Source organism: Nymphaea colorata, chromosome 7, assembly GCF_008831285.2.
Source record: "Nymphaea colorata isolate Beijing-Zhang1983 chromosome 7, ASM883128v2, whole genome shotgun sequence".
NCBI lineage: Eukaryota > Viridiplantae > Streptophyta > Magnoliopsida > Nymphaeales > Nymphaeaceae > Nymphaea > Nymphaea colorata.
In genome coordinates, this window is record NC_045144.1 from 17074098 (window position 1) to 17100369 (window position 26272).

General features: G+C 39.7%; 3 protein-coding genes across 4 annotated transcripts; all 3 read right to left on the minus strand.

The window, feature by feature from the left end:
* Positions 1 to 1236: 1236 nt before the first annotated feature.
* Positions 1237 to 3625, minus strand: LOC116257674 (UDP-glucose 6-dehydrogenase 4-like). The gene has a single exon (XM_031634623.2). The coding sequence runs from the start codon at positions 3280 to 3282 to the stop codon at positions 1834 to 1836; it is 1449 nt and encodes a 482-aa protein (XP_031490483.1). The 5' UTR covers positions 3283 to 3625; the 3' UTR covers positions 1237 to 1833.
* A 2353-nt stretch (positions 3626 to 5978) lies between these two features.
* Positions 5979 to 20379, minus strand: LOC116257768 (U2 small nuclear ribonucleoprotein A'). Of its 2 annotated transcripts, none has more exons than XM_050078807.1 (8): positions 19963 to 20379; positions 18621 to 18646; positions 17444 to 17573; positions 17132 to 17337; positions 10361 to 10537; positions 9728 to 9778; positions 9385 to 9564; positions 5979 to 6413 (listed from the first exon to the last, which is right to left on the minus strand). In XM_050078807.1, the coding sequence occupies exons 1-8, from the start codon at positions 20042 to 20044 to the stop codon at positions 6408 to 6410; spliced, it is 858 nt and encodes a 285-aa protein (XP_049934764.1). In that variant the 5' UTR covers positions 20045 to 20379; the 3' UTR covers positions 5979 to 6407. The 2 variants fall into 2 exon arrangements, with proteins under 2 accessions (XP_049934764.1, XP_031490603.1); XM_031634743.2 differs by having other exon boundaries at positions 18606 to 18646; positions 19963 to 20374.
* A 4443-nt stretch (positions 20380 to 24822) lies between these two features.
* Positions 24823 to 26174, minus strand: LOC116257937 (universal stress protein PHOS34-like). The gene is made up of 4 exons (XM_031634960.1): positions 25985 to 26174; positions 25793 to 25890; positions 25562 to 25683; positions 24823 to 25438 (listed from the first exon to the last, which is right to left on the minus strand). Exons 1-4 carry the CDS (start codon positions 26154 to 26156, stop codon positions 25339 to 25341), a joined length of 492 nt encoding a protein of 163 aa, XP_031490820.1. The 5' UTR covers positions 26157 to 26174; the 3' UTR covers positions 24823 to 25338.
* Between the last annotated feature and the right edge of the window lie 98 nt (positions 26175 to 26272).

Here is a 26272-nt window from a genome sequence, read left to right on the forward strand (position 1 = left end):
ATGTGCCTGTCATTGTTGCCTATGCCAGTGGTGGTTACGGGTGTGCGAACAGGAGGAGTTTTTCGCAGCAAATAACCAGATAAGTGCTAACCAGTCAGCAGTCTATGAGGGTACTATTTTCGGTTAAAAACTAAAATCATCATACTAGCTCTGAGTTTCATAGACAATGGGTATCGCTGTGTTATCCATCTCGCTCAGTAACGAATGCAGATTGCTATAGAACCTAACAAACTAGATGGTACTATTGACGTCAATGTCCCGTTGATGATCTAACCATGGTGCCATTAATGTCATTGACGTTGTTGCCCTTTTGTGATAAATAACTGAAATTTTAAGTCTTCTCGTGCTTTGTCATCAAAGAGCGCTCCAGAATTTGCGGCGAGATGACTTCGTTGTGGGCCCTCCTACCTCGTACACTTCCAGATGCAACGGATTAGTTACAAGCTTCCCACTCTTACCGGACCTTTCACACTCACAACCTCTTTCTACGATAATTTTAGTCGCGTTCCACATTGTGTGTGTGTGCGCGCGCGTGAGAGAGAGAGAGAGAGAGAGAGTTAGATTAAAGAGCGGGATAAGAACCCGTCCATGTAGCCTCTATTGCAGCATCCTTTTAATCCCAGAAATCAGAATTGACACTCCTCAATACCATAAAGAGAGAGAGTGTGTGTGGGAAAAAGGGTAGAGATGGTGTGTGGAAAAGGGGAGAGAAGGGAGTGGGGCACAACTAATACCTAAGCAGCCTGAAAAATACAAGACACCACCCCTCAGCCTTTACACCCAACTCCGTCCAGTAGGTAGCATTCATGGGAATTGAACCCACGACCTGCTTGTTATATAAAGGCACAGGCCTAACCAACACCGCTACATACCTTTTTACCCTGGATCCCGTCCAGTAGGTAGCATTCATGGGAATTGAACCCATGACCTGCTTGCTATATCAAACCACAGGCCTAACCAACACCGCTACATTCCTTTTTACACTCAGTCCCGTCCAATATGGGAATCGAACCCATGACCTGCTTGTTTGTTGTATCAAGCCACAGGCCCAACCAACTCCGCTACACTACACACCTTTTGGCGGGAAGGAGGCCCAACCAGCTCCGCCACAAAACTTTTTGGCAGGAGGGAGGCCCAACCAGTTCAGCTACACCCATTTTTGGTGTGTGCGTATAGAGAGAAAGAGGGAGAGACAATGCCACAGATCGCACCGGATCGGCGCAAATTACACATGACTAGACCAACAAAATCCGAAATTTTCTTATTATAATAATTTGGGTACACAAAAGTGGCACCGAAAACAACAAACGTGAAAGAGAGAGGGAAGAAAGCTCCCTGGCACGCTGAGATAGATCGCCAACACAAGGGCAGTCAGCCGGCCGGGTTCTGCAGATCTTTCTAAATTTTGACCTCAAGGACAAAAAAAATCACCGAACCCTGTTTCTCCTTTTCGTTCACACTGTTCTCTCTTCAGTTGGAAGGTAATCGCTCTGATTGCATTTTAACCTAATAATCTCTAATGAAGGAATGGGAAAGAACCAGCAGATGCAAAACAAAATTGAAATAAGAAATGTGGATAAGAAAGAGGAAAAAGAAAGAAAATGTCTGAAAAGTGGGAGAGAGGAAGGGTGAAGGAACTAAATTGACGATAGTTATCAGTACTCGACATCAATGAACAGTAGCAGGAGAAGGGACAGGCGCAAACATGACAGAGAGAGATGAGGGATGGGTTGTGGGGGACAAAAGGAGTAGCAGAAGAGAAAGGGGAGGAGAGGTGCTTAGTAAGGAAGCTAACCAACATTGGGGAACAAGACATGACAGAACCATAGTCTATCAGGCGGATGGGGCGGCTGGCAGGTCCTTGATCCACGGATCGAGTGGCTTGCCGATGGAGTAGACGATGAATCCGATCTTCCTGAGTTCGTCCACCTTGACGATGTTGCGGCCGTCGAAGATGAAGGCCGGCTTCTCCATGTTGTCGTAGATCTTCTGGTAGTCAAGGGTCTTGAATTCGTCCCACTCGGTAAGGATACAGATGCCATGTGCCCCTTTGGCAGCCTCATAGGCGTCCCAGACGACAGAAACCTGCTTCGAGGCGGTGGGGCTGCTGGGGACGAGGTGCTGCGGGTGATCCCAATCGAACTTGTTGGTGGCGAGATCTCTCCGCATCTGGTCCTCCGTCACCTGGGGGTCATAGATGCTGAGCTGCGCCTTGTCCCCGAGTAGCCCGTGGCAGACGTCGATGGCCGCAGTCTCCCTAGTGTCGCCCGTATCCTTCTTGAAGGCGAACCCCAAGATGGCGATCTTCTTGCCGGAGACGGTGTTAAACATTGAGGACACCACCCTGTTGACGAAGCGGCTCTTCTGGTAGTCGTTGATGTGGACGACCTGCTTCCAGTAGTTGGCCACCTCGGAGAGGCCGTTGCACTCACAGATGTACACCAGGTTGAGGATGTCTTTCTGGAAGCAGGATCCGCCGAAACCGACGCTGGCGTTGAGGAAGCGGGAACCGATCCGAGAGTCCTTGCCGACGGCGTAGGCGACCTCGGAGACGTCGGCGCCAGTGGCCTCACAGAGCGCGGAGATGGCGTTGATGGATGAGATCCGCTGGGCAAGGATGGCGTTGGCCGCCAACTTGGAGAGCTCCGCAGACCAGAGGTTCATGGTGATTATCCGGTCTTCAGGGACCCAGCGGGCGTAGACGTCCTTGAGAGCCTGCACGGCCCTGCGGCCCTCCGGGGTCTCCCTGCCTCCGATAAGCACCCGATCCGGCTTCTTCAGGTCCTCGACGGCCGTCCCCTCCGCCAGGAACTCCGGGTTGGAGAGGATCTGAAAGTTGATCCCCCTGCTGTTGTGGGTCAAGATCTTCTCGATGGCCTCCGCCGTCTTGACGGGAACCGTCGATTTCTCCACCACAATCTTGTCGGACTTGGCGACGTCGGCAATCATCCTCGCGGCACTCTCCCAATAGGTGAGATCCGCGGCCTTGCCGGCGCCGAGGCCGCGCGTCTTGGTGGGGGTGTTGACGGATACGAAGACGATCTCGGCATCGGCAACGTGGGTCTCGACGTCGGAGCTGAAGAAAAGGTTGCGGTTGCGGCAGTGCTTAACCACCTCGTCCAGCCCAGGCTCGAAGATGGGGAGGCGATCGCTATTCCAGGCGTTGATGCGGGACACAGAGATGTCGACGACCACCACCTGGATGTCGGGGCACTTGTATGCGATCATGGCCATCGTCGGCCCGCCCACGTAGCCGGCGCCGATGCAGCAGATCTTCACCATGATTACTTCTCTTCCCTTCTTTTGTGGTGCGAATGCTGCTGCCGCTCCTGCTTGATCTGCTTCGCTTGCTTGTGTGGGTTTCTTTTCTCTCCTTTCCGAGTGACCTATGGGAAAGAAGGCGGAAGGGAAGGTGAGGAGAGGGGAAGGGGATGAAGGTGATTGAGAGAAAGAGGAAGACGAAGGTGCAGGGGAGGATTTCAGTGTTCCTTCCTTGATGAGTGGTGCGGGAGCGTCGCGTATGAATTGGCTATATATACACACGGAGAAAGGGGAGGGGGAAGGGAACTCACTGGCTCGCTCACGACGGGATCTCTCCCCCGTCGGGTTGGGGTTAGGCGAGAAAGAAATCCGAAGGGGGACTCCACCGACGCGGTGAATAGCCAACCGTTACGCGTCGACTAGTTGATGGTTTTGGACCCTCTTCTCTCGGGCTTTGCGAAGATTAAGCTTACCCTTTGCCTTTCTTTTTTTTCCTTTTTTTTTCCTTTTTTCCCCTTCCGTTCGTCTTCTTCTTCTTCTTCTTATTCTTCCGAGAAGATGATTAGGCACGGACGAGCACGGCACGATGCGGGTTGAATTGACTTGGACCAGTAAGAGTAGTGGTTTGGAAGTAGTAGGCTGGTAGCACTAGTAGTGGTGGTGGTGTTTCGAGTCACTTGCACGGAAGCCGCGGCGATTTGCTGGCTGGCGCTGAACTCATACCCATTCTTCCGCTTTAATAGACGTTGGGAACCGATCATCGAATTTGAACTTGAAATCTGGATCTGACGGATCTAACTTTCACGTACAATCAAGTCGACTGTCGTTAAATTTCAAACCCAGTTTTCAATTTGAACACCTGGATCGCATACTCTGTTTCTCATTGTAGGTTCCCATCCTTTTCGTACCACCCCAATTACGCCTCGACCCCTATCGGTGATGACTTGATCTTTACTGAAAGCTAGCCAGTAAGCCTTTTGGTGCTTGCGGAGCAACTCATCCTTACCTTTCTCTCTCTTTCCCTTTTTTTCTGTCTCTTCTTTATTCTCGCTCTTTCTTCTTTTCTTCGTTTAGTGGAGAGGGGAATTAACTGAAAACACGGAGATAATACCAAATGCAAATGGGCTTTTACCTACCTAACGAGACAAGGTAGTAATCGTGACTTCCCGACGACAGAAAAATTGATGATAAATGGATACCGACAGTGGGTGGAATATTTGGCCCTAACATGTCCATAGAAACCACCACCGCATTCCTCTCCGTCTCTCCTTGCGGGCACTCACATGCGATGCACCCCCATTTTACTCCTTCACTCACGCGTCCTCTTGTGGTGCATCCCCTTCTAACTTCAACGCCTACTGTACTGTAGTTACCAGTGTCTCGCACACCTACGCACAAAATTTATGCATTAATTAGCTGCGGTATAATCCACGTACTCGATATAAAAGCTTCAAACTGCTTATGGCAAACTTGGTTTGTTTCCAAACTGTCCTGGTGATGACTTTGTGACAACCATATAGCTTGTACATCTTCCAAGACGTAAATGACCATTCGTTGTGGGTTTTGTGGCTGTGTTTCCCCTTCGAAGTTGTTGACGCTCTCGGCCGACTTACAGAATCTCTCCCATGTCTGCCCCATCATATCAACCTCTAAAAATGCATCCAGTCTTCTTGATCATACCTTGTCTCTTCCGGTTGACGTTAGGGTACTAATTAAAGCAGCTTTAGTTTGTGGCGCATTTGCAACAAAAGGGAATCTTGCATTACTTAAACCTCTGCCTTCAAGGCTACAAGAGGGGAGAGACTTATATTAATTGTCCAGCCTGTGATATCAGTCAATTTTGATGCTTAGAAGTTAAGCTGCTACCCTTCGGCACGAAAATTTGGATTCTCAATGAAGAAGTTTCCAATGCTTGGCTTAGTATACAGTTTTCCACCTCTTTATCTTCCAGCCTTACTGGCTCCACCTTACCACTCAAAGGCAACGATGTTCGATTTTATCATATCCACTGATTTCATGAAAGACACGAGTGGATGAGGTAACTGATTTATACCACCCCCTCTCCTGTGGTAACCATCAATCTCGTCGAGCTGCAAGAACATTGCATTGTTCGTTATAAGCGATTAATTTTTTTTTTCCCCAAATTTTTTTTCCCAAACCGGCAGTAGTCCAAAAGGATAACGTTTTTAAAAGTATCAGATACAAGGGATCCGCCTTGCAACAGGATCAGAGAAAGTAGCATCAGCGCAGCAGCTGTCCACAAGAATTTAATGGAGAAGACCATTAAAGGAGCACGATCTGACTTCAGATGGTTGACAAAGTACCCACAGTGCTGTGCGGTGCCAACAACAGCTCCATCAACCAAAGCTGGGTGATTGGAGATGAAACTCCAAGTCAAACAAAAAAAAAAAAAAAAAAAAAAAACAGAAAGTGTGTGCATAGCTCAATAATCAGGGCACGTCTGCCTGTCTCAAGAATATTTGCAAAACCAAAAGACGCAGACCGCTTACCTAATAAAAACGATTGCAGCCAACAGAATATCATTCATGCTGAACCACCTACTCTAACCTTTCATGGAGTCGAGGACAACCTTACGGTCTGTGCGCCAAAAGAAAGGGTTCAAGAATCATTAACAAAAGGATACGGGGATAGACTTCCCAAAGCCGAGAAAATGGAAGAGATCGTGAAGCACCTTTTTATCGTGGACAAGCACACAGTAAAATGAAATGGAGGACCTCCCATCGTTATGTAATGGTTACCAAATTACAAGGATAAACGAGAAAGACATAAGAATAACTGATTAATTCCTCAATGTGCTCACAAATATGGACGCTGATGGATGAAGGTGCAGAAAGGGAGTTCAGAAAACCAAGTCTATTCTGTTGAAAACTGAAGGATGTATAGAATCTTTCTAAAAATTATCGTTGCTTTGCTAATGGCTCCCTCCGCCTGTAACCTTTGCAACGATGGTGAAAAACTAGCAGTTTACATGTACTGGGTTCACAAGGGCATTTGCTGCTGAATGTGTTGGGCGGTGAAGAGGCATACCCAACATGAGAAATGCAATCCCTGTCATGAAGCCCTTGACGCTTGAGGACTCGCGAGGCAAAAGACAGCACCTCAAGCACATCCAAGATATCCCTGCCCTAGTCCTGAAATGCAGAATATTTGGAGATATCACAATCCTGACAAACAAGTCCATGCAAAAACCTGACCAGAAAAAAAAAGACGAGATAATTGACCATAGATAATTGAACTTATTTTAGGAAAGTACAGTAGATGAACAAGAAGAATCAAAGGTCAAAGTTGAACAATCACATCGCATATTTTCCCATACTCTACAGGCTCAAAATTGTTTACGCAGGTGGCATCCACTCTTTTGATAGACAAGATATCCTTGGCAAAATGATCCAAACCTACCCAAAGTTGTCCAGGCCAAGAAACCACTTGACTTTTGAATAATTGAAACTCAGAGTATATATAAGATTATCATATGAGTCGATCACCAGACTTGGCACAACCAAGGTCGCTAAGTGGAAGGAAGAAATAGCGGCGTGCAGACAAACTGAAATTACTAAATTAAAGAAATCAACACAGGAAGAACTTACGAAGTAAAAAAAACATTTACAATTGCAAAAAATGCTTGGAAGTACATACACATTGCCGGAGGAACCATTAACTACTTTCCGTGCGAGTCCACTATTTACTCATGTTTAATGGTTTCATAACTTGCACGGAATGCATGAGCAACTAGCAATAAGCCAACATTTTAGACGCTGAAAAATGTAAATACTAGAGTATCAACTGAAATTCGTTTCACATTTGATGAAATAGGACCAATTAATGTAATAAGAAAGCACAAAATGCATTTTCAATGGAATAGAAAAGGATTTAACAAAAAATAATATTTTTTTCACCTTTCCTTATCATGTTCCCAGTGTCTACTTCCCCTACCTACAAGGACAGCCAGTAGACTTATCAATCCACCGCTCCATCCCTTTGCCATCCCAATTCTTGAGGAAGCCCTTTTTCACCTTGCCATATCCAAGAGGAAGGTTATATCTACCATGAGCAACTCTAAGAAGGCCACGGCCCAGATCGTGTGGTGGTTTGCAACAGGAGGAAACTTCTTCCATTCCAATCAACAGGGTGTTTTGCCCATCCTCTTGAATCGGATATCTAGAAACGCCTGGTTCATATATCCTGCATGGATGGAGGTTCATGGTTTGGTCGGCTTTCCACCAATTGTGCCTCCTTAAAGAGTCAAGTCAGCATAGGAAACAAAAAAGACTTGCACAAATGACATTTTCTTCTCTGCCCTTGCCACTCCAAAGGCCAAGGAAGAGACTGCAGTTTCCCATCCTTGGGCAGCTCTTTTGGTTTCCAGCAGTGATCCCCTTCCCTCACCAGCTGTTTTGGTTTCCTAAGAATCGCAGCAATCCCTTCCCTTGGCAGCTCTTTTGGTTTCCTACAGATGGTTAGGGGAAAGCCTGCTCCCTTTGCTATGCAAATAGGACAAATAAATAAAAAATTGGACAATCATTAGAGAGAAGAAAAGAAGAAGCACCTTTCCTTCCATGCCCATCACAAGGCACACCAAGGAATATGGAGAGAGGAATGTATGAAAAGTGTGATGGGTTAAAATAAATTAATTGGTGGATTACATACTATGATTACATAATTACTCCATTCAGATTTCCAAAAAACATTCCATTAGCTTTGGATCCATTACAAATTGATGAATCATCCCATAGATTTATATCCTAAAATTTTATGGTGCTTATATCCTAGAATCTTTAGAAAAAAGATCCTTGATTCTTGTGTTTTGATTAAAAAGTTATCACTCCCTTTTAATAGCATACTACTACATTGGAGTTGAAAATCAAATCATATAATCATCCCATAGATTTATATCCTAAAATTTTATGGTGCTTAATGCTTATATCCTAGAATCTTTAGAAAAAAGATCCTTGATTCTAGTGTTTTGATTAAAAAGTTATCACTCCCTTTTAATAGCATACTACTACATTGGAGTTGGAAATCAAATCATATTCAAATAGTTTTTTATTAAACCTTCCAAAAGAACTAAGCAAAAGATTCACATCTTTTCATTTGGATCTCATATTGTACAATCATATAATGAGTTCATTTACCTGCAAGGGGTAAAGAGAAGAACTATAAAATGGATTGTAAATTTGTAAGCTGTACCTACATCTTGAATAAATGGAGATTTCATTGATAAAACCTCTTCAATTGCATTCAATATCTTATTACCCGACAAATGTGGTAGAAATAGAGGCATTTGCCTTTTACAGAGAGATAGTGGAATACAAACCCAACACATTATCTGGGCAACATGAGACTGGAGCTCACTCAATGGAAATTGTGCCAATAGGAGTTGTATTCTATTTAAACACACATACACACACAAACAGACATTTGGATTAGTATGTAAACTGTCAAATATTAACAGCCACACCCATGGCAAACCCCAATATGCACCTGCTTCAGATGCAGCGGCCTACGTTGTGCCCGTGTATAAAAATGCAAACAAATAGATATTAAGATCCAAGTAGTTTTACGATCAAAATCAACATCTGCTTATCCTATTAAATAAAGTAAAAAGACAATGAACAACCACTGTTGCAAAACCCAAGGAGAATACTAAAATTCCCTAAGCACAAGGATTTTCTTGTCAGCCCTCGAGGACACCTACTCAGAGTTGTATATTCCCCAGAAATTTTGTTAAATTCCCAGCTGTAATATGTTCTACCAGTCAGAAGTACAGGATTTCTAGTGGTACCTGCACTTATACTGTCAAGGCCTTCAAACTCATCCAATATCTATGTTTGCAGTCATCCCACTCAATTTTATAAGAGTATATCATCAAAAGGATGCAAGAAGACACATAAGCCCTTGAAGTGACTGCCCTTTAGAACACAATGTAGAAAGATAAACCCAAACACCATACAACAAAAAGGAATGGCTCCATGGAACCTGTATGCCTTTGAAGTGATTTTTATATACCTAGTCCCTGTACGTCTAAAACACTCACAACAAGATATTCAGGAAAAAAAACATAAATAGGATGTCATAAGCGCTAGTGTCTAAACTCTAACGTACCTCCTCAATTGGAACAGCATGATCAGCCTCCTGCAGACCTTCAGCATTTTGGGGAACATTACTAACATCATTCTGGTTATCAGCATCCATTTTGTCGGTCAACTCACCATCAGCAGCAGATGGGCTTTTTATATTTTCAGCAATCTTCAGATCTGCAGGAAGTTGTCCAGACTTCAATGCCTGTTGACAGAACCTTGCCAAATTAGTCAATTACTGGCAATTGAGGTTGATAATTTATATAAACAATGTCTAGCAATTGCATGAGATAAGTAGAATGTCCTGCCAGGAGTATAAAGGTATAAGTGCAAAAGGAAGCATATGATAATCAGATATCAACTATCACCTTTTCAAGCCTTGCAACCTCTTCAAGTGTCTGTGAATTCACGATAGCAGCCTGGATGAAACAATATACAATTTTATAAGCAAAGGTCCTCAAAATACTCCATACCAATAAATCAGAGGATCACAACCAGAACCTGACAGAATACATACTAACTGAGTGAGAAAGAGAAAGAGAGAGAGACCGAGCGAGGGAGAGAGAGAAAGAGCATGCGAGTTTTTTCAGCAACTGTCTGAGCATATGCGCTCCTGACTTTCAGACACCTCTAGAGATTAGAGATCAAGCATATATATTTCTAGTTTATAAACTCCTACATTCCTCGACTCAGACATCTACTTTCAAAATTTAAGTGCCCAATGATGTTTAACACATTGAAATTTCAAGGTCAATGGCTGGCCATTATATGTATTACATGGGCATCTTGATATCCTTGGCATTTCTGTCTGTAATCTTACCAATTTATTCTCAACTTTTATGATCTACCCACCTGGGTATCAACATGATTGTCTGCCTGCTTATCTAACATTTTAAGGCCCCATGCTCTTTAGTACCATTGCCTAGTGTTTATATTCATTGCATCCACAACAAAAAAAAGTTGTGTATTAAATGTCTTGTTTAATAACATGTAAATAGTACCTTGATAGCAATAATTTGCTCTGGTGTTGGGCCAGCAGCCTTGGGAGGCTGTTGTTCCTCTGAAACCTCTGGTACAATTGGTGGGACCTCCCCTGGAGTGAATGTCTTTGCAGATTCTTTTTTGATATTTTCTTGCACATCAGAAGAAACAAACATATTCTCTGCCTCAGCCCTTTCCTGCAATAAGGACCACACATTAGCTGGAAATGAACTGTCAAAAGGTAACTAGATGAATATGACAAGTACAACTACTGCATTTGACAGCATCTGAACCCATAATAGCTGACATCCAACATGGAGCAAAATTTATCCAACTCAGGCATGAGCATGAAATAAATTGCAATAATTTGAAAGACTCTAAAGATCTTTAGTTGGATATAAGTAATGGAAAAGAATGAGTTACTGATCAAACTATTCCAATGATATTAAGAATAACAATATCCACAACCTTCAAAAGCTGCCAAGGTGATGTGAATTCAATTCCTTCATTCAAGAGGATAATGGATTGGCTCCTAAGTGAGTTACTGAAAGGGATGCACAATCGCTACTACAACTGGAAGGGCCCATATTTCTTCATGTACAAACAGCAATTCCAGCAAAAGCTTACCTTGCATATTTTTCAGCATGTAACTGTTTCACAAACAGTTATGAAACAATAAAAACAGTTGGATTTTTTAAATTCTTTAAGTGTTTCAGACCATATGTGTTGCATTTGGGCTTTGTGACACAAAAATCACACCTCAAGGTAAGGCATTACAGTAAAAACATTGAGGCACAGGCTTAAAGCATTATTACCATGAGATGCACACTTCAATGTTTTACGTATCGTACGATACGAGCCTGTATCGTACGATACGTATCGTATCGATCACCATTTACGATACGGTACACCCCCCGTATCGTAAATGGGGGGTGTATCGGCCCTGTATCGCACGTATCGTGCGATACGAGCAAATTTTTAAAAAGAGACACCTGACGGCTCCTTTTTCACTTTTTCTTTAAAACGTGCGAGGGTTCTTCATTTGTAACATGGGGTTTGTGTGTCCAAGAGGGAAGATCATCAATTTTCACCGTGAAAACATCGATTTTCACCGTGAAATCGAAGATTGAAAGGTCGATTTGTGCGTGGGTGGTTGATTTTCGTTGAGAGGAAAGGGGTTTTCTTGATTTCTTCTTATAAGGTATGAAATTTCTTGTTTTTACCACATATTCATAATCTTTTACCGTAGAATCGTAGATTGAAAGATTTTGAATGTTTTTCATTAAGTTTACCATAGGATTTCGTTTTTTTTTTTTTTTGAAGATATGGATCCTACATGGCAATGGTGCGAAAGGGTGAAGGAGAATAACTGCTTGAAACTCAAATGTAGCTTTTGTGGGAATACATTTTCAGGAGGGATTAGTAGAATGAAACACCATTTGGCAGGGACCTCCAAAGATGCGTCTCCTTGTGTTGGAGGATCAAACAAACCTTTGCCTCCATATGTGCGTCAGCAATGTTTAGATATGCTTCATGCTTTACATTAAAAGAGGATACAGAAAGAAATTGAAGAGGCAGATGTAGGCTATAATGAGCCTTTGGAAGATGAAGAAGAAGAGGAAGAAGCTTATGAATGTGACGATGAAGATGATACAATTCTAAGAACAGATTTGGAGACCTCAAGAGGTAGAGATCGTAGAGGAAAAGGGATCATGTATGAAGGAGGTCGATCTGACGTAACGGGAAGGAAGAGAAGAGGCACAGCAGATAGGGCCAAGCGTGGTATGCGACCACCTAGTGGTAGAGTTCCTACTGGTAGGTCTAGTGTTGGCTCTATTAAGAGCTTTTTACCTTCATATACTAGCTCAGATGGTCAGCCGCAGATTCGTGCTGTTATGATATCTAAAGATATGCTATATCAAGCACAAAAGATGGTAAGAAAATGGTTTTATGATGCATGTATTCCATCTAATGCAGCTAATTCTTTTCAATTCCAAGCCATGGCAGATGCAATTGCTTCTATAGGCCCCGGATTCAAAATGCCATCATATCATCAGTTGAGGGGTAAAATTCTTCAAGATACAGTGAAAGAAGTGTCTAACATTGCGATCAATTGAAATTATCTTGGAAGGAAACAGGTTGCTCCATTATGTCAGATGGATGGACTGATACAAGGTCAAGAACACTTGTAAATTTTCTTATTTATTGCCCTAAAGATACAATGTTCTTGAAATCTCTTGACTTGTCTGATGTTCCTAAGACTGCTGAGATTTTGTTCAATGTTTTTGATAATGTCGTACAAGAAGTTGGGCCTGCAAACATTGTACAGTTTATTACAGATAATGTTGCAAATTAGAGAGCTGCAGGAGATTTGTTATTTCAAAAGTATGGAACATTCTTTTGGAGTCAATGTGTCACTCATTGTGTTAATCTTATGCTTCAAGATCTTAATGAGATGCATGATATGAAATCAGCCATTGACCAATGTCAAGAGGTAACAAAATTTATCTAATCATGCATATGTATTGAGTTTGATGAGAAAGTTTACAAAATGAGTTGAATTGATACGACCTGCACAAACTGGATTTGCCACAAATGTATTGACTGTGCAGAGTGTGGTGAAACAAAAAACTCATTTGAGGCAGATGTTCGCTAGTGAAGAATGGGCTGCATATCCACATGCTCATAAAAGAAATGCTTCTTTAGTTGTGGATATCATATTTAATAACGAATTTTGGGAATCATGTGTAGCTATAGAAAGTTTGTGTTCCATTAGTGAAAGTCCTCAGGTTAGCTGACAGTGAGGATAGGCCTTCCATAGGGTACTTATATGAGGCCATGGATAAAGCAAAAGAGGCAATTCGAGACAACTTAAAAGGAAAGAAAAAGTTATATATGCCCATATGAAAAATGATAGATAAAAGGTGGACTGGACAGCTTCATCAACCTCTTCATACAGTAGCTTACTATCTAAATCCTGCAAGTAGATTTTTTCCTACATTTAAGAAGGACAGAGAAGTCTTAAGTGGTTTGTTGGATTGTATTAACGTGTTAGTGGCAGATTCTAGAGAACAAGATGCCGTCGGCAATGAGTTAGATCTATATGATACTTGTTATCGGGGCATGGGACAACCTGTCGCCGTTCGAGCCAGGACAACCATGCGTCCAGGTAAATACATAGAAATGTTTAATTTACTTTACATTTGTTACATTTGATTCTTTTAGAACTTTCACATTGATTTGTTATAACATTATATTCTTGTTTAGATTTGTGGTGGAATAGATATGGGTTTGATTGTCAAACCTAGCACGTTTTGCAATCAAAGTCCTCAGCCAGACATGCAGTGCTAGTAGATGCGAAAGGAACTGGAGTGTGTTCCAACATATCCATAGCAAAAAAAGGAATAGTCTCGAACATAAAAGGTTGAATGACCTTGTTTTTGTTCGATATAATATGAGGTTGAAACAAAGGTAATATAGCTCAATGTTTACATTTTTTGTACAATATATTTATATGAAATTATATATTAACAAGCTTTCTCTTATGTAACGTAGAGAATTACAAAAAACATCAGCAAGGAAGCACACATCTCAGTTCGATCCTATCAGCTTGGAAAACTTTGACGATCTGGAGCCATGGATTGAGGAAGAACCGGCTACAATATTTGATGATGAAGATCTTGAATGCTTCAACCTTGAAGCTGAAGCAACAGAAGGCTTTGTTGATGAAGGAGAGTCTGCTAGTGCTACTGCTGGTGCTGAATATGTTGGTGAGGATCTTCCAATTCTTGACGATGAAGATGAAGAAGAAGATGAAGATGATAAAGATTATGAATGATGAATCATTATATGTATCGAACCACTTAAGAGTTATCTATGGTTGTTGAACACTTGAATGTTGTATGACTTTATCACTTTATGACTTATGCTTTGTTGATTGAAATTGAATGATATTGTTATGAATTTTGAAGTCTATGAAGTATGAATGATGAACCATGAACGCGTAAGTTTATAGCATTTAGCAATAATAATTAATAAGTATATCATTATCTAAAACATGTTTTCTATGTAGAATTTATTATTTTTAATTTTTTTGATTTTTTTATGAATTTTTCGATTTTTTTTTAATTTTTTCTGATTTATTATTATTATTTTAAAAAAAATTACGATACGGTTACGATACGGCGTATCTTAAAGCCCGACCGATACGCCTTATGATGCGCGTTTTACAACATTGGCACACTTCATACACCCCAAGGCATGTGCCTCTTTAAGGTGTGTATTATTTGAGGCATTAATGGGTCAAATAAGGGTTTTCAAGTTTCAACCAGGGACAGAGCCAGGGGACCAATTTATCAAAAATCAAGTTTGCTGTATTTTCCACAATGTTAACAACGTTGTATTCTTTACTGGTTTCACTTTTTCAAATAAGTTCCATTTTAAATGTTTTTTGCCACACTGCATGTACAAGGGGGCAGGGAGTTGAGTTGAGGGTATCTCGCCCCATCCCCCCAAAAAAAAAAAAAACAAAACCCCACCCCAAACCTTGGACTGTTTGTCCCTCCCAATCCTGGCTTCAATGATGCTCAAAGCCCTCGTTTGGCCATCTTGGAAGATGTTATATGACTGTTGACAAGCAGCTTTTGGATATCAGACGAAGCTGTACAAGTGCTAATCTTACTGTGGCCTATTAAATCTCTTTTGCAATAAGTTTTGCTACAGCACCTGCTGGTAGACGATTTCCACCCTTTCCTAGTATTATTTTTAGCTATGTAACGCCATGCCTAGGGCATATTAATTGAAGTAAATCCTTTTTTTTATCATGATATGTTTTTCAAACATGCTCTTATGAGGCTTACACTTTACCCTTGAGGCATAAGCCTCAGGTCATGTTATGAGGAACGCCTCGCTCTACCTCAACACTATTCACGACGTTGCTAGACCCAAGAAAGATGTGTACAGTCCATCGGAAACACCAAATTGAGCATGGAGAAACGCAAGGTAAACCAGCATCTTAACGATGGTTGACTTGGAATAATCCTATCACATTCATAAAGTCAAGAGGGAAAAATATCAGTTTAGTCCAATTAGTTGTGCTAAAAACTACTGCATACACAACGCCCACATTGACTTTTCAAGGGAAAATGAAGGAACTGAACCTGACTGAACTACATTTCAATCAGAATCTGCATGCAAACAGCTTAAATGTGACAAATATAACAGTCAACTAGTGAAGGCCATTTTACTCATTGCCCACACACTTAACTCACAGTGGTACGTGGGGGAGGACCACGTACCCATACCGGCATACCGGTACAGGGGTACCACTGGGTATGTTTGGATCGGTTTTGACCCAGAACCGATCCAAACCAAAAAAAAAAAAAACATTGTCTTAGTCTATTTATGTTTTTTTTATGAGATTATATGTAAGAACTATGAAAGAAACATTGTCTTAATGATGTGAAGATATCAACTTTGTTTTTTGGAATTAAAAATATATAATTATTGTCGTATCGCTATACCAAGATTGGCGAAAACGCCGTACTCGAACCAGCACCCGTACCTATGTGACATAGCCCACATTTAAAAGATGTTTAACAATGTGTCAGCAATCCAACTATTAAAACAACATGGTAACTACACTATGTGCTTATCTCCTAAGTTCCTCACATAATATAGGGCATGAGCTCAACCAAATTTAGTAGAACTGCTACGGACAAGCCTCGGATGTCCTCTTCACATGTCTTCCCCAGTGTTTCCCTCATCCTTATTACATGCATTATGAAGCAAACTAGACTTCATGTAAGCGCAGTCCCACTATTAAGTTAAGACTGACCAGGTGATATCTCTGTACAACCCAAAAGAAGGTTCAGCAGAAAAAGATGGCTCTAATCAAAAAGCTCGAAAGGATGTCAACAAAAAAGAACAAAATAAAAAGGACAGAACCTAAACATTTGTAGCACAAACAACAAATATCTGATCAAAACAAAGAAGAAAAATCTTCAGTTAATCAAGAATGAAGTCAAAATAGTGACAAGAGAGCCTCCATTGCACAACACTGGTACATGTAGAGTGATAAAAAAACAGCCAGAAGTAGGAAAAGATTTAACCAGTTTAAAATACTCGGTTAACTTTCCAGAAGTACAGCAATAACCATAGTACTCAAGGCAATAGCAAAACTTCAAGAAACATTCCCTTGCTAAAATTTATGTAATAAACTTGATCGGTTTTGAATTTAGTTGCAAAATGACCAAGAAAAAAGACGAAAAACAAAAAGCTGAAGTTCAAAGAGATAAAACTTTTTATTTGAAATTGAAAAATGGCTCACAAATCTCAGGAAGTTATGACTGACAAGAATAGGCATTATGTCCATCAGCAGAAAATGCAAGAAGTCTTTGCATTCAACAAAGACAGCTCAGCAGAAAATGCAAGAAGTCTTTGCATTCAACAAAGACAGCTCAGCAGAAAATGCAAGAAGTCTCTGCATTCAACAAAGACAGCATAAGGAGAAAAGACTCAGCCATTTTTCAACTTTACATCACACATGGCAAAACATTGGAAATTGCACTTCTTCTCAGGTGCAACAAGGTGACATGAATCATTAGACAAGACACAGAATCCATACAATTTGCTCCAAGCAATCAGTTATCACTTTATCAAGAATTTTCATCCAATTAGATTTTGCTATAAACGAAGTTAGCCCATACAAGCAGGGCTCATCAACAAGTGAAACAACAAAAAAGGATAGACCTCAAGATGTTGGTACCATAATGAAGTAATCAACATATTACCTTTTGCTTCACTTTCTTGAAATCCAGCAGACGTAGCTTTTTCAACTTGTGGATGACATATAGACGATAATTTGGTTTCTTTGTCACGTTATTATCAAGCAGACTAAGGCATTGCAACTTTGGAAGTGATGCAAGGGGGTCAAGCTCCACCAAGTTCACCAACCGATTGTTTGTCAGAACCAGAGTGTGGAGTTTAGGCAAGTATTCTGCATACCACAAAAAGGGAAAAAATGTTCTAATAATGAAAAAGTCCTCCCATCAAATTTGTAAATACAAAGACAAAAATTGGTAAATTGTGTGAAGCAACTAGACCTCCAATATTAGGATTTATACGCGTGATTCTATTGTTGTTGACCAGCAGAGTACCAAGACGATTTAGATAAGGGAAATTCTCAAGCTTGACAATTTCATTGTCTGACAGATCTATGGTATCAAATTGGTCCTGTCGGAAACAACCCACAAAGTAAGATATTATAACTGGTAATAAGAAAAAGAAAATGATATATCTTCAATTATTTAAGATAATTTTCAATATGGGGATCTAATCCAGTAGTGAAGGATGTCAATAAGAAGCACAAACAATAAAGCTGCTCCAATGTTGTCAAAGTGTAAGTAGGTAAACATCTGTATGTGTGATAGACAGTCAAATGTAAAAAAAATAGAAAGTATATGTACTTAAAAATGAATACGTGACGGATCTTATGTGTTCAGACCATGGACCCAGCCCATGATATAAAGTTATAAACATACATAAGGCTGGTTGTGTTAACTTTTTTCCATGAATGGTTAATCAAAGGAATTAGGGTTTGGCTTAACCTTGTGAAGGGGTGTGTGTATTTCTTCTTAATCCGTGTTTTTAGTATAGGTAGTCCAGCGACGCCCAAAGTACCTTTCAACCTGACCACTCTGAAAAATCTAAGGACTATTAGGACCCTATAGTTGCAGTTGCACTCTAGTAAAAAAAAAATCGTTATTGGAATTTTCTTGTAAAAGTTTTCATCAGAAGTTCCTAAAGGTTTCGTTTCCTTAGGAATTCAAAAAAATAAAGAATGCATAAACAATAATTATCGAATTATGAGTTTCCTACTAATACAAAAATATTGAGAACCATGCAAAACATTTCTAGAATTTTAAAGTAAAAATGGTAGAATATATGCAGAAAAAACATGCAAACAACGGATTTTTTAAAAAAAGAAAACATCATTAGCAGAATTTTGAAAATATTGCAACATTTTCCTCCATCAGGGAATAAAATTATGATACTGTCAAAACATTGGTAACTTTTATAACTATGAGTTGCAGTAAATCATATATGATACTTTTTAAATAGCATAATGGTGCCTTTCATTTGGTTCACCCCAAGTGACAGGGAGATGTAATACTTTCTAAATATCATAAGGGTCAGAGACGAGATGGACTAGCATACCATCAGTCGCAATATGTAAAACAACCAAAACAATTCATCAAGGATTACCTCTGTTGCACCTACATTTTCAATTACTGCTAGCCTATTACCTGCAACAGGAATAGCATCAAAAAGTTAGAAATAAATAAATTTTGCAGGACCTCACTAGTAATTATTCCTTTGCTTGTCTAGGCAACTTTATTCAAAAATTATATGCTTCAAAGGCAAAGCAGCAGAGACAACAAATTTGAGCTCCAAGATGTGAAAGTATGGAACAGAATAACAGGACGGAAACAATGTCCTCAATACATCTTCACTTCCGAAGACAGGAAAAAGGATGATGGTGGGCCAAAAATACATCCCACTGCAATTCCTTTAGCAGCAAACAGCCGAGCAACACTTTATGGTTTCAATAGTGTTTGCGTGATTGCAAAATAACATGATTGTTGCTTGAGGGAATGGCCCATGATATGAAACAAGAAAAAAGGAAAACTTGGGTTATGATGGAATTTTTTGGAAGTCAATATAAAACATCCTAATTAGTTGAGATAATGGAGCTATGCAATTGAAGTTCTCATTTTTTTTTTAAGATAGTTACTTCTCTGTAAAAATCTTTCCTTCCTATATTTGCTCTGCCAACATCAAACTCTTTTCACATTCACAGTGCCCATTTTTCATCATGATCCCCCTCTATTTCTCACAATGAATCAGTAATTACAGCCGCTATACTAGTCCACATGAAAGAATTCAAGCTACTGAAGTAGGGTACTAGAGTAGATCCACCACCGGTTTGAGTAACAAACATTAAACTGAGAATTATTTTGTCAATGCAGTCAGTTCATAGACAAGTGGAGCACGTCCCAAAAAATCCCTATCCATGCAATGGTGGGGTTGCACCCTAATATAAGGTAAGACTGGCACCAGACAGGTCATCGGACACCTAGCACTTGATGCTCCAAAAATATTTAGATAAGTAGATTGGTGGTTCTAAACGGAACTCACGGGGATACCTACCCATATATATTGCATTCCGGTTAATCCATAAATTGGTGAATAAATGGAACTTTTATCGTTCGAGGAGCCGGCGGGTTAGGCTTGAGGAAAGGGGAGGCACTCACAAGATATAACGACAAAACCCTAAACTCAGCCCTGAAGACAATTGTTGCTACGTCTCCAACTTCCCTTCCTAAACAGCACGAAAAAGGACCCCAAGACCACACACTAGAGACTGAAAGAAGAGATGCCGACCAATGCGTCCCTGGAGCCACTACATATCGCCGATGGAAAATTGCAGAAAAGAAAAACGAAATGAAAATGCCAAGCGATGATGCTGATACATTTGTATAACGAGATGAAGAGATGAAAAGCACCCTGGAGACAATGACGGGGTGAAGATAGAGAAAGGAGAGAATAGGGGAATGAGTACCTCGAAGATCCAATTCGCGGTCGCCAACGGGGTTGAAGAAGTGAGGGCTTTTCCATATCAAGTCTGCTGTGAGCCTGAACATGTTAAATCGACCCCAATGACGTGAATGACGCACCCACTGCAAATGTTGCACAAGAAAGACAACCCCAAAAGAAAAGAAATAAGACTGCTGGTATATTTCCCGTTGGAGTTCGTGTGCAGGTTGGTGACCCCCTTGAAAGGGGCTCTTCTTCTTCCTCTTCTTTTTGGAGTAACAGAATAATTACAACTAAAACCCTAAGCCCTACTTCGGCAAGCGGCAAGACTTTATGCGAAGCCTCACGTACCCGCGGGATGTCCGTCCGACACCAGTTTATATCAAAACGATTTTGAGAAAACGAACCAAGAAAGCACTTCCGAGTCCCGGCGACTGCGTGGCTATTGAGAATTAAACTGAAAAGCTTGCACATCAGTGGAAACAAGCCGAACGAAGTGTTCAAGAACATGTTAAAGTGGCTCAGAATTCGATTGGTGTTTGTTTGTTTTGATTAATAAAAAAATTTGAACTTAAATTTGTTTCATTTCCAAGGTTGAGGTAAGGTATGTGGCAATTTGCGTGCTAAAGTTATTTTATTGACGAGTGACTTTGTCCATAAATTGTTTACATAATATAAAAAATTGAACATCGTTTCATTTTTAAGATTGGGGTAAAGCAGAAAGAAGCCGAACGAAGAATTCGTCAAATTGTTTAAGTCGCTAAGTTCCATTCATGTTTGTGCATAGTCAAGCTAAAGTTAGTTAATGACAATGTACTCGATCTATAAATTGTTTGACCAACATTAAAAATTAAATTTAAAAAGGGTCTCAAGTATTGGCTCTAGTAAGGTAGCTATGAGTTTATACAATCATGTTATAACCTACAGGATTGGTGCAACAAATGGAGTAATGAGTTGGTAGGCGGCTAATATCTATTTTGATCTCTTTGCGCATTAACTTCTTTTATTGTAAAAATGAAAACATTGATATGCAAGTTGAAGCATAGTAAAAATTTTACCTTTAAACACTAAAAGCAATCTTGGGGGAATGAAGGGAATCGTTGTGACTTCAGCTAGAAGTAGGATGGGATATCCCTCCTACTTACTCTGGAACATATGTGGTCATGTTGGATTCACTAGTATTATTCAACCAACATTAGTTGAACGACCAATGTTGTTAACATTTGTATTAGCTTGACCCGATAAAGCATAAAGTATTTATAAAGCATAAAGTATTTTCACATATCTATGTATATTTTCTCATTTGTTTGAGTTTTTAAAATAGTTAACTTTTTTAGATCAATTTAAAAATAAAAAAGGAGAACCTATACTTGCAATTGGTGCAACATTATGAATTACTCAACTGAATCTTGACAAGCTTGCATAAGGTGAATCAATTTTAAGTTTGAGCTGCTTGTTCAATTCTCAACCATATTTGTAATTTAAAAGATCTGGCTTGACTACCTCAACATGAGGCAACTTGAGCAAGGAAGGGACTTTAATCTAGTTTGAATGGTTGTTTGTGATCCAACTCAGGAAATTCAAGCTCTTACATGTAGTAGTTGTGACGCATAAACTCCAATATTGATTGTCAAAAAATTAAAAAGGAAGCGTAGCAATGCCAATGAAAGGTGTAGGGAGGTAAGTTCCCATCTTTTATTATAAAAGAATTTTACATACAAAGAAAGAATGGGGATACAATGCATCGGCATAAAGAAACCGAAACAATTCCATAGTAGCTATACCTAGCTACTCCGACAAAGCAATTTAAGGATATACATTTTAGAAGATGTGATAAGGTCAGAAACATTATATTGGAAGAACTGTGTTTCTGTTTCTAAGGTTTCTATTGATGATGATCATGTTTAATTGTCTGACATTGATAAAATAGTAATAGAACAACAACAGCTCAAAATCTCTTAGTTGAAAAATCACAAGTCTTTTTTAGAGTTCAAACTCAACAACCTCAAAAAACTCAAGAAAAAATGTCATTGAGAATATCTATAGAGAGAAAATAAGTGCAATTTTATATTATTATGTTATATATATTAAAAAACATATAAGTATTGATGGAATGACCAGTTGACTTCCGTGAGGCCATCAATATTTCTAACTCCTACAAGTGGATCAAAGTCATGCATGAAGAGATGAAGTTCATGGAAGACAAGATCTTGACTCATTGTTTGTCGACAAAACTCATTGGTTGCAATGGATATTTAACAGTAATTGAGATTCAAATGGTTGTGTGAAAAAATATAAGACTTGTCTTGTTACTAAAAACTTCATTTAAAAAAAAAACATTGATTACAATGAGACTTTTCTATTTAGCTTCTTCAAAAGACACTTTTAGACATATACTGATACTAGTAGCTAATTTTGATTCAAAGTTATATTAGGTAGATCTAAAGACTGTTTTTTAATAGATTTAATTAAACGATATATATAGTGCAATAAAAAAACTTTGTAATAAGATATGCAAAAACATGGTTTATAAATTGAAGAAAACTATATATAGTGTTAAACAATTTTGTTGTTGGTGACATCATAAATTTCATTAAGCTATTGTCTCATTCAATTTTGAAGTAAATTTGAATGATGAATCCATACATCATAAAATTTTTACAGTTAAATGTACATTCTCGATATTGTATATCAACGATATACTTTTTGCAAGTAATGACATTACACGATGCTAAAAAAAATTATCAAAGAAATTTGAAGTAAAAGATCTTGGTATTGCCTTTTTTGTATTTAGAATTCATATCCATGCAAGTCGTTCTTGATATATTCTTATATTATCATTAAAAAACTATATTAATACGGTCATAGAAAGATTTAACCTAACAAATTTACTATTAACAAATACCTCAAAAACCAGTTTGAAGTGAAACTAATTGAAAAGATTATTTTTTGACTCGACTGCTCTAATGGACATTCACATGTGTACATGCCCAAGAGTGAACCATTGGAAAAATGAGCTTTATGTTATCTACAAATAATAAAAGAGTACATGCCCACGTGTAAAAAAATTAGATCATTTGAAGGTCATTGGGTGTTTTAATTTGATCTTGTGGATGCTAAGATAGTTGCAGATCCACATCATACTATATTTATCTATTGACTGGGAGCATGATTTTGAGGAGCACACTCATCACCTCTTTCACTATGCGGGGGATCCATCGAACCAAGGGCCCAAACCTAGAAGTGGGTTGGATTGTTACAGTAGTGTTGGAGCCAGTTTAACACTCAGACCTAGGGTTCTACATGCACTGAAGCGTGTGCCTTAAGGGAGTAGATTGTAATACCCCAAAACTTAGTCTGGTATTGAAAATTGTGAGGGATCTTCAAGGGCTTATAAAGAGGGTTATTAAATAGATAATTGTCATTTTTTATAGCCTTTTTGGGGTTATAGCCGAAACTGCTAAGGGGCGGGTTGGGATCCGTCGAATCAAAGGCCCGAACCTAAGAGTGGATCGGGTTGTTACATTGATTCGTACATAATATCATTAAAAAAAGGATACAAATTTGTGATTGCTCCTTAGTATCAGCAATGTGTCTGAAAAAGTATTTAAAAGGATGAAATTTATATATTTACACACTATGGCATATATGTTTGGAACAAATTTCATTTTAGAGATTTGAAATAACTCCTTATGAGTTAACAAGCCATGAAATATGACTGTAAAACTTTGTCATTTAGTTGTATGTTGTAAATGAAGTTGAAAGACTGCCAAAGACAATAACTATACATATCAATATTCGAACAATAATAGAAGTTTAGATATGTGTGCCTTTAATGAGTTTATACATGAAGTTTAGATAACAACAACAATGCATTGACAATAATTTTCTCATTGTCAAAGGAAAAATTCAAAAGTGGTCAAGCATCTGTTGAATGCATTGGAACAAACTTTATAAGTGCAAATTTACTCATTAAGGGTGTTCTACCCAAGGTCTCTATGAGCATATTGCTGATATGGCCGTTTTGTCATTTAGGACTTATTATTGATTTGAGTGGGAGTTTGTATTTATACACATTTGTGACCGACATATGCGACTTTTGGTTATAAAATGATGTTTATGTTTCTAATTTACTCTGAGATTGTTGATTGTGATCTCACTAAAAGGTCTGACCAGTTAGAAATAAACAATTGCATTGAGTGTAATTTCCATGCTATTGACGGGTCTAGTCACAATTATAGTAATCATGATCCCCTTGATCACCGATTAATATGGTTAATGGACAAGATTGTTTGAAATGATGGCAATTGTATAAGTTTTGAGTTCATAAGGAATAACTCGTAATACATGATTTATGATGACATTGATGGCCAAATGGGTGATTATTAGAAATCTATTTAATGACCTTATACATGTCGATAATCGTATACATTATTTGTATAGATAGGCTCATTTAAACAGATTTCTGGTAATGAAGACTTATATGAATGAAAATGTACAACCATAGTTTGGGCAGTTTTTTGGATTTAAACGCATAAAGTTGCAATAATGGCACAACATCGAGCTCCAGTAGTTATTATACCAGGCACATGAATGGAGCTAGATGGAATCTAGGGAAGACAAAGGCGGCTATCATCTAGATGTTTTAAAAGTTTGAAATTTGTGATGATTTTTATCATTTTTAAATGTATGAAAAAGATAAACAGGCCCTCCTAAAATTGGTAAGGACTATTAACAAGCCCTCCCTGGACTTTTCTCTGGTGTGCCTTAGGCCGAACGAATGCAGCTCAGCACTGCTTTACAAGTTCAAATTAATATTTACATGGAACTCAACTTATATGTTTCATTTGAACTTTTTCAATGGTCGAATTATCGTTTGCCATAAAATCATACATGAGGACGAACTTTTTCTTGCATTTTAGCTCGCATAAGTACGTAAAACACATGAGTATCGAAAAAGTATAAAAAAAAAAAATCAAAGTGCGACGCAGAGTTTTTTGTGAACAAATCGGATCTGTTCTCCATCCCATGAGTCAGTTTGGGCTCGATTACGGTGACTACTGTTCAACTCTCACGATTATTGGCTCGGTACGATATACACTCTCTCTCGAGGAGAAGTATCAAATTCAACAGCTGAACGAAGGCAGATTTATCACTGTTGCTTCATTTTACTTTGAACATTGCTCTCAGAGCTTTCTCTTGCAGCTTTACCACAACCAAAGTACGGCCACCAATCCATCGGGAGGGAATAGGCAAAAAGTGCTTCTCCGTAGAGCAGAAAGGGGAGTTCTAGTCACAAGAGTACAAGGAGAGCACCAAACGAAGTCTTGCCACTCTTCAGGTAGTCCCCTGATCAGAGTCGGGTTGATCCTAATACGAAAAAGAGAGGGAGAGAGAGAGATTAGTTCGAGTGGTTTTCTTTGTTCTTGGGCTTCTTAACGATCATGACGGTACAATGGGCATGGTGTGCACAGTAGTCGCTCACGCTTCCCAAGATTGCCCTGCCCATCCAGAAAAAATGAAGAAGAAGAAGATGACATTTTTAGCGGCGATCGAGTAAAAGGAAATAAATGCTTCTTTCTGGGACCCACGGGATGAAGTGGGCATGGCCGATTTTAGCCTACCTCCTGAAAGCTCCGTGACCATGACTGCCCACGACCAAGATGTCGGCGTGGTACTTTTCGACAGCTTGGCACAAGGCGTTCCTGGCATCACCCTCCACAATCTCCACATGGAAATTGATGACCTGCAACACGACGCACGAATGACCCAAATGAGCGAGAGAGGAGAGAGCCTAAGAAAGGATGCCTAAGGGCATGCCCTCGTGTTTGAATGCAGAAGGGAAGAGGCATAACGGATTTGCGCTTGCATAGCTCCTTGGCTTTGTCAGTGACTACAGCAGCCGTCTTCTTCAAATCAGCTTCAACCGTTGGCAAGATGTCTCCGCCGATCCCTGTAAAACAACAAGAGAGAGGGAGAGAGAGAGAGAGGAGATGTTAAATACGGGCTGTCAGCAGGTAGATACATACATAGGAAGGCTCAGTTACCGGGGCCGGAGACGCGCAAGATGGAAAGAGCCGGCAACTTGACATGGACCAAGACGAGCTTGAAGATTGAATTAGGAGGGTCAGGAGCAAGCAGATGATCGATGGCCCATTCCAGAGAATAGAAACTCGCATGACTCTCGTCGATGCCGACCAACAGAACCTTCTTCTGCATAGTTCAACCGGAAGAGGTAGAGCTGCTCCTTCTGATCTCTTCTGCGCGGGCTCGCCGTTTTGATGTAACCCCCGACCTCCAGCTTTCTTTTTTATGTACTGGGTGCCAAATGTCGA